The sequence below is a fragment of the Rutidosis leptorrhynchoides genome, chromosome 9 (genome assembly GCF_046630445.1).
Source record: "Rutidosis leptorrhynchoides isolate AG116_Rl617_1_P2 chromosome 9, CSIRO_AGI_Rlap_v1, whole genome shotgun sequence".
NCBI classification, from domain to species: Eukaryota; Viridiplantae; Streptophyta; class Magnoliopsida; order Asterales; family Asteraceae; genus Rutidosis; species Rutidosis leptorrhynchoides.
Window position 1 is genome coordinate 231,849,060 of NC_092341.1, and position 11,871 is coordinate 231,860,930.

Below are 11,871 nucleotides of genomic sequence, written 5' to 3' on the forward strand. Positions count from 1 at the left end.
TATATAAACTAAAACGAGTTTAAGTTTTAACCTCATTCCTTTATAATGCTTGAAAAAGTCAAAAATACTTGGAAAAGCCAAAATGAACTTCATCTTTTTTAACAAACGAGTGTATATCCATTTATCTAATTATTGTTCAATACTCATCCTTCTTAATTATTGTTTAACAAAATTAGCGGTATATCTATATGTTCAACACTCATCCTTCTTATCTAATTGTTTTTACCTTGTATCTTGTATAGATGTGATTTTAAGTCGTCCTTCAAGGTACTAAGACTACAATAAATAAGGTAATTTATAGTGATATTAACCAAAATGCAATATATTTTTATTTTTTCTTTGAATGTCTAAGAGAACATAGTGTGCATATTATGGTCCGGTACACCTAAATGTGGTATTTGAAAACATGCTTACACTCTTTTATTATAAGTGGGATTTTATGGTGTCTAAAACCACAAAAGTACTGTTTGGGATCATATTAGACATTAACTCAAGGAATATTTATAACAATAGCAAAAAAAAGGTCAATTTTAACCCGTTACCATTTCAAATACTAACTGATATGACCTATTGAAAATAGAGTATTCATCCAAATTAACTATACTTCAAACTCTTGGTTCAATATATGCTCAACTTTAAACGCTACCACAAACATAACCTGAAAATGAACATCAAGCATCGTAAAATAACTGACTCATTTGAAACGGTTTTTGAGTAGCCGTGCAATGTACGGGCTCAAAACCTAGTAATTTTACGAACAAAATGTCACTAACTATACTCAAAACAGACACTTTTTAAAAAAAGTTAAATATTTAAGTTACTTTTCATATACTTTGATTTTTGACTCGCAGGCTCCTTGGGGGGTGGGGTGGGGGGGGGGGGTGGTAACCGCTTTATCCGTATACCAATTTTGGGAAATAAAATCTAATAACTTGCCAAACAAACTTTCTTTTTTGTAAATCAAACATTAGAAAAGTATTTTCGTAGCTCTACCCTGTATATTTCTTCCCATTCGTTCAACTCGAAAAAATCTAACGAACACAACGGGACTAACTACGCGCGAAACGGACATCGTTAAAAAAATACTAAACATTTTGGACTGTATTTCATACATATACATACACGTAAACAAACAACTCAACCTATTAGATATACATCAGCCATAAGTATTAATAACCAATTAAAACAGAACACGTAGGATGACATGGTCAGCGTTTAATGTGGAGCCGACACGTCAGACTTATTTCCTTGATTTAGAAGAGTGTATAGATAGATTTGTGCTTAGTAACAAAAATGTATATATGTATTAGTGACGATAGATTTTGATCTTGAAAAATATTTAAAACCTTAATTTACCCATTTTAAAGATAACTAGTGTTCGAACCCTCGCTTCGCGCCGGGGTTCGGTTTTCAATGTATTATATTGCGTTTAGTTTGTAAAATTGTTTCGTGGCTAAAGATGATATCGTTGAAGCGAAATTCGATTCGAACTAAAAGGTATAATCCGTGAAAGATTTTAATGTTATTATAAATTAACAATATATGTACATCTCCGCGTTTCACTATGGAATTGTCGACTTTTAAAAATTTAACGCAAAATCGACGTGTATGAAAAGTACCTTAAATATTTAGCGTTTTTTAAAAAGCGTCTGTTTTGCGTATAGTTAGTGACAGTGTGCTCCTAAAATTATTTCGAGTTTAACGATGGTGTCAGAAAATTTAACTCGTTGCGAGCGAGAAGATATGGCCCGTTGAATATTTGGGTGGAGTTTATTAAATTTTTTTTTTTTAATGAAAATGAGTATTTGACACTTTGGGGGTCGATTTTAATATTTGAACAAACTATGGGGGCTTTTTTGAAAAAAAAAGGTGGGAAAAGGGAAAAAAAGTGAAAGGACGAAAACGCCCCTGGTGACTATTAATCGTTTTTGTCTATTAGGTAGTATATAAAGTATGTGGTCGATTTATAATTAATGAGAAGTTTAATGGTTAAAGTATAAAATGTTAAAAATTTGTGGTAAATTTATAAAAGCTATAAAGTTAATTATTATATATTTTGAGGCTAAAATGTAAATAAGTAAAAGATTGGGGGTAGTTTGTGAAACTTGTGAGATTTACTATTCACTTTTGCTATACCTTTTAGATAAGTATGTGGTCGATTTATAATTAATGAGAAGTTTAATGGTTAAAGTATAAAATGTTAGAAGTTTGTGATAAATTTATAAAAGCTATAAAGTTAATTATTATATATTTTGAGGATAAAATGTGAATAAGTAAAAGATTGAGGGTAGTTTGTGAAAATTACCTTTTAGATAAGTATGTGGTCGATTTATAATTCGATTTATAATTAATGAGAAGTTTAATGGTTAAAGTATAAAATGTTAGAAGTTCGTGATAAATTTATAAAAGCTATAAAGTTAATTATTATATATTTTGAGAATAAAATGTGAATAAGTAAAAGATTGAGGTTAGTTTGTGAAAATTGTGAAGTTTACTATTCACTTTTGCTATACCTTTTAGATATGTAGATATAATTATTGATCGTACCTCATAAAGCCAATTGGTTCATTGATTTTTGAATATGTGCTTTTTGTATATTGATGAATTGGGAATATGGTTGCGTAATTAAAAACTTAACAAACTTCTCTCGCCAAATGGCTAATTATCCTATTTAGATGTGTAAGATCTTGAGATTATTGAAATTAAACATAGCTAGATGACTAATTAATATCACTCCCACACCCAAATCAAAGTTTATATGTTTATATGTCAAAGGATAAAACGCAATAAGTATAAAGGCCTGTCATCCGACATATAACTCAACCTAACCTTTTAAAGGTGTGCATAACATATGTCGTGTAAATCGCTTTGCAACTCTAATTGCTCCAACCTAATAATCGTTCATCAATGGCAAGTCCATCCAATCCATGTTAAAACTATGGGAAATTAATCAAAATACGTTTCTTAAAAAGTTTATAACCAAATACATTTTTGTAAAAAAGAAAATGCAATTTTGTCCGCACACGTTCACTCAAAACTTGAGAACTCGTTGTGACCGAGAATCAAAGTTGTGCAAAACTAAGTACTCCGTAATCATTATGCAGGTCCCTTGTGTGAAAACACAACAACAACAATAGACTCAATCCCACATACTTTCCACTTGTGTGGAAAATATTGGCTAAATAATATGTGATAATTATTGTAACAGACCAGAACTTTTCTTAAGGTCAAAAGTTGTGGTACCTTATGTAGAAAAATCTATCCAAATAATGTGTATTAGGAACACTTGAATTATTATGCGCATATCCGACGGAATATGCCATTCGAATTTGTCTATATATAAGTCTCCACATTTTCATTTGAGAGGCATTGAATTTCACACTTCTCTGTCAATATTGTAAAATTTCATCAAGTGCAAGATCAAGGTGTGTTTGATATATCATGTGTGTTCAAGAAATATATTGTTTTTTAAATCCGTGTTTTGTAAAAAAATTTTTTTTTTTTTTTTTGCCGGAAGTTTTCACGGAATCAATCTCTCTATGCTGGATTAGAGAGGGGATGACTTTTTCTTCCGGTGGGTGGAGAATTTTTCCCAACTCAGAGACGACTTCTCTTCTAGCTTAGGGTAGATGAAGGATTTTCTACATCTCACCTCCTACATACTTTACAAGTGTAAGATTGGGTATTGTTGTTGTTCTATATTCCAATTTATAACTTGTACTGAATATAGAAGTAAATGCTCCGATCCAATTTCATCATGTTTTTATGATTTACATTTTATGGACAAGCAGTCTATACCGAGAATTAGATTTTGTACTTGTGAGATGACTTCACGTGAACTCGCACTAGCTTTGAGCATATGCGATGCGAGTGCACAGATAACTATGTAGTCATATTAAACACTCTCCGTAGAATTTATACATACAAAAAGGCAACAAAACTTTAGAGCTCGGAACAAAGCATGAACCTGACTAACCAAGTTGAAACAGCACATAACAAAATGAAAACACATACGACCTGTTAGTCTAAGACTCTAAGCTGAAATATTTTCCCCTTGAATGAAACAGCATCGTCTTGACAATGAACTTGTAACCCAATTTGGGACCGAGTACCAATTTTATAAGGTTCGGTCCTTGGACATTCTTTACGTTCCGGTTTTGTACACTACATTCCGTAAAATACATCATCCTCTATAAATAGTCTAACCTGATTAGGTAAAATCTAAGGAGGCGCAGGTAAAGAAACAAACAAATTACCCCCAACAAGTCATTGCTCAAAATTTATCTTTTGGAGTAATCAGTAACTACCAGTAGATGAATTTGTATCTTTGGGTATCCAAAAAGTGAGGGCCCCGTTTGAAGCAGCGGCAAACATGACACGACGAGGTGCCCACTTTAAGCACGACACAACACCTATGTTGCTGTCCCAACTTGCCACCTGTCACAAGCACACTCCACTTTAGTGCATATATAACTGCTATATCACGTAATTGGTCAAAAATCAATCTAAAAGGAATTTAGTATATAAATATCAATAAATTTGATTGGGATTTTGTAATACCTTGCTCCTCGTCGGGATGCTCCACGCATTCAACGTTCCATCTCCCGAGCCTGTTATATGATATGAGTGAAAGAGTTAATATTTCAAATACAAATTAATGGCTTTACATTTTCAATTCAATTGAGAACGATTTTCAGAAATCGTTAAGAGTTCAAGACGCTGTTGTTCAATATTTGAGGCCACGAGTCATAATTCATAAGGCATATAAATAATAATGAAAAAACTACTAATGTATACATACCTGAAAGAACGTATTGGCCATCAGGCGTAAATGTGGCCTCAAGGGTTGTATTTGGAGAAGCATCCGCACTAAATCCACATCTCTGCATAGTAAAAATTTAACAAGTAACGTAAAAACGACAAACATTTTAAAAACGTTAAAAAATTGCTAACCTTTTCGCCATTATATGCATCTAGAACATATATATTGTTACTTTTGGTAGTAAGAAGCATCGATTTACCATCATTGGTAAATTTAATATCCCAGACCTCAGCCATATCTCCTCCCACCAAAAAGGTATCGAATGGGCCCTACATGAATGACGATGATCATCTTCACTATTGTTCAAGTCTATGATTAGAAAAATAATAATCTGCTTAGTTTCTTTTTTTTTTGTTGTTGTTTTTTTTTTTTTAGTTTTTCTCTACGAATGTTATAATTAACCTTATCATATGACCGTGAATCGAATAACTTGATAGCACCTCCTTCCATTGATACCGCAAAAACGAGGCCTTGTTGGTCATAAGCAACTGTAGGCCTACCTCTTAGACGTAAGATTCCCTGGTGAGCAAAATAAAATATCATCAAAAAGTTACCTGATTAATCAGTAGAAATATGCAGGTTTTATTGATATTTTTCATTCCGATACATGATTAATCAGTAGAAATATGTAGGTTCTATTAAAATTCATCACTTCGAACACATCATGTGAAACTGTAAACTCACACACCCTTTACCCTGTCCCATTAGTCGATGGGACACCTTATATACACCTTTAATCACACACTAGTTACCATGTTCACAATTTAAATTCAATTATCTATCTCTACAATGTATGTATTCTTCTTAGCTAGTGATTTTTGCATAAGAAATGGCCAAAAAACAGACGAAGTTGCTTTGCAATAATAATACAAATTAGTCAAGCTGACATGAATTCACTTCACTGAAATCTGTAGAGATGGCGTTTGACCCATATATATACATATAAAGATTGATATGTCTATTCTCTAACGGGTGAAATGTGTTAAGCTAAAAGGATTAACAAAAAATATATGTCAAATGGATCAAAACAGTTAAAGTCGTCCGAAGTGTAATTAATTGCATTAAACATTAGAAATTTTTTTAACTTATTATTAATAATAATATAGCAATGTAACGATATTTAACTTGTCAAGTATTTTATGAAAACCAACCTGGCAAGCATTCACGCGAAGGTCCCATATCCTGACAGAGTGATCCAGTGAACCAGACATGAAACTATCATCAACTGGAGACGTACAAAGGGACACAACTCTACACCCAAAATAAGCATCTTAATAAAAAACAGTTTCGTATACCGTGCAAAAAACCTAGGTGTCAAATAGTTACAAATAATAAAATAAATATTTAAAATATGAAGAAAAAAAATCACCTGTCTGTATGTCCCTTGAAGTAACGAAGGCAGCGATTGTCATACATGGATAGATAACGTAGAGACTCTGAAAAGATATCGGATGAAAACAACTTTCATCATTGACACATTAATTAAAAATGATTTAACAACTTTATAATAATGAAATTAATATGAACACTCACCCCCTGAATCCAAATTACGTGTTGAAGAGCATATGACCGAGCTAGGGTGGTGGGTAAAGCATACACGATCAGCACCATGTTTCTTATGATGTGTCGTTTTCAGTAACCTGCAGTTAAGATGTTGAATAAAAGACTGAAAAATCTAGAAATGATCATTTAGTAATAATATAATTACAAAATGCATCTTAATAACCTAACATCGAAAGGGACCAACTCAGTACATGTATCATTGCAAATATATATAAATAAAGTAAGATGTATATGTACATTCTATAGATACCCATTATATAAATGTGAAAATGCCAAACAGTCTCTGAGAACATGTATTTTTATTTTTTTGAAATAATTTAAAGTAGATAAAGACAAAGGAAGTATGTAGTATAGTATGATTCAAAACAAATATTTAAGGTGGTTCATAGAAATATTTAAGATTAAGACCTTTGTAGATTGGTTAGCTACAAAATCAAGTATGGCAATGAACAGAAAAAGGAACATGTGCATAAGTAAACAAATAAAGAAAAAAGGCCAAATTTAAAACTAGTAATATCCTTTACTTAATCCAATAAACAAATTTTGAAAATCATGAATACGCACTTGCCATTTGCTATGTCATATAGCCGTACAGAATCATCTTCCCCCGTTGTTACCAATAGATCCGCAGTACGATGAAAATCAAGCGCATTTATCTTTCCAACCTGAAACCACTTCTATATGTCATGATAAAAGCAGCAGATACTGAATCCAAACAAGTGAATTACAAATTAAAATCACAAATTTGGACAAAATAACAATTTTCTTAAACAAATTACGTAATCATCTTGGGAACAGTTGTCGCAAAAAAAAAAAAAAAAAACAAACCTTTACTTCTCCTACCAGACAATAACATCTTCCATATACACCATGATGAAACAGAGCAAAAAAAAGCATATTGCTAATATATAGCAGCAAGTAGCCATTTAGGTGAAATATTAGTAATTTCTATTATTGAGGTTATAAAAATTACAAAAGTGGTTGCTATTGTGAATCTACTAAATTTGACAGCTTAATGTGTGTAGATGATTTGTTATTACTGTTATTGATTTCACATGTTCTTATTTAATTGTTTCAACATACGTATACATACATAATGAACTGTGTTTTCTATAAGATTATCAGTATATAAATACATGATTTGGGGAACAATGAGAACTCACGAAATCTGAAAAGATTGCACCAATTGACATATTGTGAATGATTCCATCGTTGAGCTCAGACACTGATATGTTACTCATGGCAAAATTAAACCCAAGAATTATTGAATTTAGGGCTTTCTCTAAAGTGAGAATTCTAGGTTTTTCACTTGGGGTTTAGAGGGTTCTTTCTTTTTTCTAATCTTGTTCTTATTTTATTCAGCTCCAATTCCAATTTCCAAGCATGAAACATGTAAAATTCGAGTTTCGTGGGCGGGTATTTGGATCCGGATAGTAACAAGGTGTATCAAGTCGGGTCGTCGAGGTTTGTTTGAATTTACTTTTTAAAAATTAAGTACGCGTTTTAAATAAACATATATAAATAAATATAAATATAAATATAAATATAAAATAAATAAATATAATTAGTTGTATAAAAACGTGATTTAGTTTAACGGTATTTTGATTTGATTATGTTGTTTGACAGCGAATCAATTTTTTAAGTTTTCAGAAAAATCATATTATTTGATAACTTAACATGTAAAATTATCAAAAGAGACATTTAAAAAAATAAAATAAAATACATAAATATAATATGTAAAAATACATTTTTCTATAAACTGTAAAAACTATTACGTAGTATAAAAATTATGCTAATGATATTAATGTATTGTTTGTAACAATATTATTATTTTACCTAATAAGACTAAAGGTATAATTATTTCACTTATGAAGTCCAAAGTGCAATAATAATAACATAGATTTTGATAATTACTTCAAAGTGAAGTAGTGATAACCTATACATAAAAACACATTCACCTGGATCTCATAAGATCTCTTGCAATTGTAGTTTTTTTCCTTTCTAAATAACGATTAGTATTAAAATGAAATGATTTTTTCATCAATAGATGAAAGACCGCCAAACCGATACACACAAATGCAAAGGAAGGGCTTAAGAGAAATTAAACTCTCTAGAGCAACCTAAATACACGTTAACTCTAACCGAGCCCAAACATACTGATGACGGAATAATAAAACGAACTAACCTACAAAACAAGCAAAAAACAAACATTCACCACATGAGTATGAAACAAACTATAATAACAGAAACAAAACAATTAACCGGCTTTAAAAGGACGTTTTCTATTTCTTTCGTCTGGTCTAGATTGCTCATTATGCCCGAAATTCGCATGTTCCATAATAATAATGGTACATCATTTACCAAACCAACAGGTGGTAGAATACGAATATTACTCTCGGCCAATACATGTTGAGATCTCGTAGCTTTCTTAACATCAACAGTACCGATGTAACGACCCTACTTTTTCCGTTATCTTTTACCGTTAATTATTTAACGACCGTTAACTGTTATTCGTGCCACGTCATTTCTATGACCTATATTATTATTTTTGTAATAATATATTAATTATTACGTGTTATATGAATATTTGTATTCATATATTAAATTGTACGTTTCTACGTGTCGCGGATTTCTATCCGGCGAATCTTTTCGGTTTTCAAACCAACGGTCGAGTTTTTGGGATATTTAAACCCTAATTATTTTAAATATGATATTTTAAGATCATATTATTATATAGAGTATTTATATTTATTTTTCGTCGCGCGTTTGTTAACTCTCCGAATTTTTAATCGCGTAATCGTGTTTTCGCGTTTCGGGATTCGTTCGGGCTTTCGGGCCACAAGTGTAGTGACCCGAACTTTTCCATGTTTATATATATATTAAATGAAATTATTATTTACATGATTAAGTGTTTCCAACATGTTAAGCAATCAAACTTGTTAAGACTTGATTAATTGAAATAGGTTTCATATAGACAATTGACCACCCAAGTTGACCGGTGATTCACGAACGTTAAAACTTGTAAAAACTATACGATGACATATATATGGTTATATGTAATGACCCAGAATTTTTCGACCAAATTATACTTATGAGATTAATATTTACATAAATTAAACCATACCAACATGATAAGCAATCCAAATTGTTGAGACTTGTGTTTTTGAAAAGAGTTTTACACAACGTTTGACCGTCCAATATGACCGATGATATCACTAACTATATAACATACGATAATTATACGTTTGTGTATATATATGTATTTATATATATTTAACATGATCTAAGGATGGTTTAACATCTCATTGTGTACTAATGACAATGAGTTATAAGTATATTTTGAAACTACTAACTTAAGTTTTCAAAACAATAACTATACGTAACATTCTTTGATATATATACTTATAATATATAATGCTTATACACGTATCGTATATATAATGTATTTAATCACTTTTTAAGGACTTAAATACATAAAACAATATAAGTATATTCACAAAAGATAGCTATATTTGAATTCTCGTTCCGTTTCCTCAAGATTTCTATACGTATATCTAGGGTATATGTACCCGTATCATACCCAGCTTCTATATGTATTTACTATTGGTATATACACATCAAATCAACATCCTAATAAACATTATTACTGCCCTAGATATGAGGTAACTAAGATTTGTCAAGTAGTATGAATTATTAGTAAGAAAACAAAATTAGGAATCCTTTTCTTTCTTTATAAACTAAAAACGTTTTTATAAATGAACACCATTTCTTCACTCCATTTTCTCATACCTACACCCTAATTTCTCTCTCAAAATACTCTTAACTTCATACTTGATCATCTCCAAGCATTTTTCCCATCATTTAGCTTCAATTACAAGCCTTAAACACCATAAGAAAACTCTTTCAAGAACATATCAAAATAACCACCCATTTGAAGAAGTTTACTTCCAACCTTTTGATCTAACTCCACCACTCTTTGATTCCAAGATTATTTCTTATCTTTTGCAGTAACTTTGTCCAAGTAACTTGAGGTAGTAACCTTGTTCATAATCTTATTCAATTCATATTCATATAGCTATCTTATTTTGTAGTATAAAATTTTAACAACAAGAACATAGTTTGAATGATTTCAAACTTGTTCGCAAACTAAATAGATCCTTCTAACTTGACTTTTAAAACACTTCAAGACCTGTAATATATCATAATGATATGTTAACCTAACAAGATATAACTTGGTTTTACAAAGAACGTCTTAAAAACTGAATCTACGTCGTCGGAGTGCAACCGGGGGCTGTTTTGGGTTGGATAATTAAAAACCATCTTGAACTTTGAATTGAAAGTTCATGTTCTTGAAAAATGATATTTCTTATGAATATGTTAACACATAAAAATTTCATGGTTTAACTCAAAGTGTAAGTATTTTTAGAAAAATGATCATTAAATGTTGTTTTTATGATGGAAAATGATCACTTTCATAAGTTTCACCAAAGTTTGACCTATAACCTATGATTTCGAATACAAACTAAGGTATTTTCAGTTCATATTCTTAAAATTTGACTCGATCCAAGGAAGTGGCAAGTTGAACCAACAAAAACGGAGTTGTAATGAAGAAACTACGACTAAAACAAGATTGGGTATCCGAAGCTAGTTTAGCTACGAAAATATTTGGAGAAAAAGTAAATTAATCATATCTTTTCTAATTAATATGATATTTTATATATAATTACTTATGAGTTGATTTTATATATTTCAGGACCACCCGTAAACAACACGAGAAGATTAACTATAAGACCTCATGATTGTACGCAACAAGTCATTTGACAACACGGTACTTTATGTACGCAACACGTCATTTGACAACATGGTACCATGGGTCGAGATTAATTCTGATCAATACGAATACGATGGGGTCTTTATTTATTTTATTTAAGCAACTAATTGTGGACCACTAACATCGGACTGCTAACTACGGGCTAAGAAAATATTAAAAGTATTAAAAGTATATATATATGTAACGATTACTTAAAAAGAAAATATGTTGATATATTATATATATGGTTAGGTTCGTGATATCTATCGGAGACCAAGTCGAATTAAATACCTTCAAGGCAAAAGTGAGTTTCATTTGCTCCCTTTTTAATTGCTTTTGCGATATATATTTTTGGGCTGAGAATACATGCGCTGCTTTTATAAATGTTTACAAAATAGACACACGTACTTAAAAATATATTCTACGTTGAGTTGTACCACTGGCATATTTCCCTGTAGCTTGGTAACTACTATTTACATGGGTATTGTAAATGCGAATCCTGTTGATAGATCTATCGGGCCTGACAACCCCAACCGGACTGGACGACCAGTATTCAACGGTTGCACAGTACTTCGTTTTGGTGACTACACTTGGTACAGTGTAGTGAGATTTCATAATAAAGGGAATATGCGACGTTGATTAAATGTTAAGTATGGTTACCAAGTGCTCAACCACT

General features: G+C 31.2%; 1 protein-coding gene across 1 annotated transcript; it reads right to left on the reverse strand.

The window, feature by feature from the left end:
* Positions 1-3,962: 3,962 nt before the first annotated feature.
* On the reverse strand, positions 3,963-7,710 carry LOC139867384 (protein ANTHESIS POMOTING FACTOR 1). Its single transcript, XM_071855756.1, has 10 exons — positions 7,549-7,710; positions 6,950-7,050; positions 6,356-6,462; positions 6,192-6,258; positions 5,974-6,073; positions 5,225-5,341; positions 4,954-5,091; positions 4,802-4,883; positions 4,561-4,610; positions 3,963-4,437 (listed from the first exon to the last, which is right to left on the reverse strand). Exons 1-10 carry the CDS (start codon positions 7,624-7,626, stop codon positions 4,297-4,299), a joined length of 981 nt encoding a protein of 326 aa, XP_071711857.1. The 5' UTR covers positions 7,627-7,710; the 3' UTR covers positions 3,963-4,296.
* Positions 7,711-11,871: the final 4,161 nt, after the last annotated feature.

Bases quoted from the DNA above. Each gene is read 5' to 3' on its own strand.
- LOC139867384 (XM_071855756.1), bottom strand. From the start codon at position 7,626: ATGAGTAACATATCAGTGTCTGAGCTCAACGATGGAATCATTCACAAT. The intron at 7,051-7,548 runs GTGAGTTCTCAT...AAGTGGTTTCAG, and splicing joins GTGCAATCTTTTCAGATTTC to GTTGGAAAGATAAATGCGCT. The intron at 5,092-5,224 runs GTTAATTATAAC...TCATTCATGTAG, and splicing joins ATTCACGGTCATATGATAAG to GGCCCATTCGATACCTTTTT.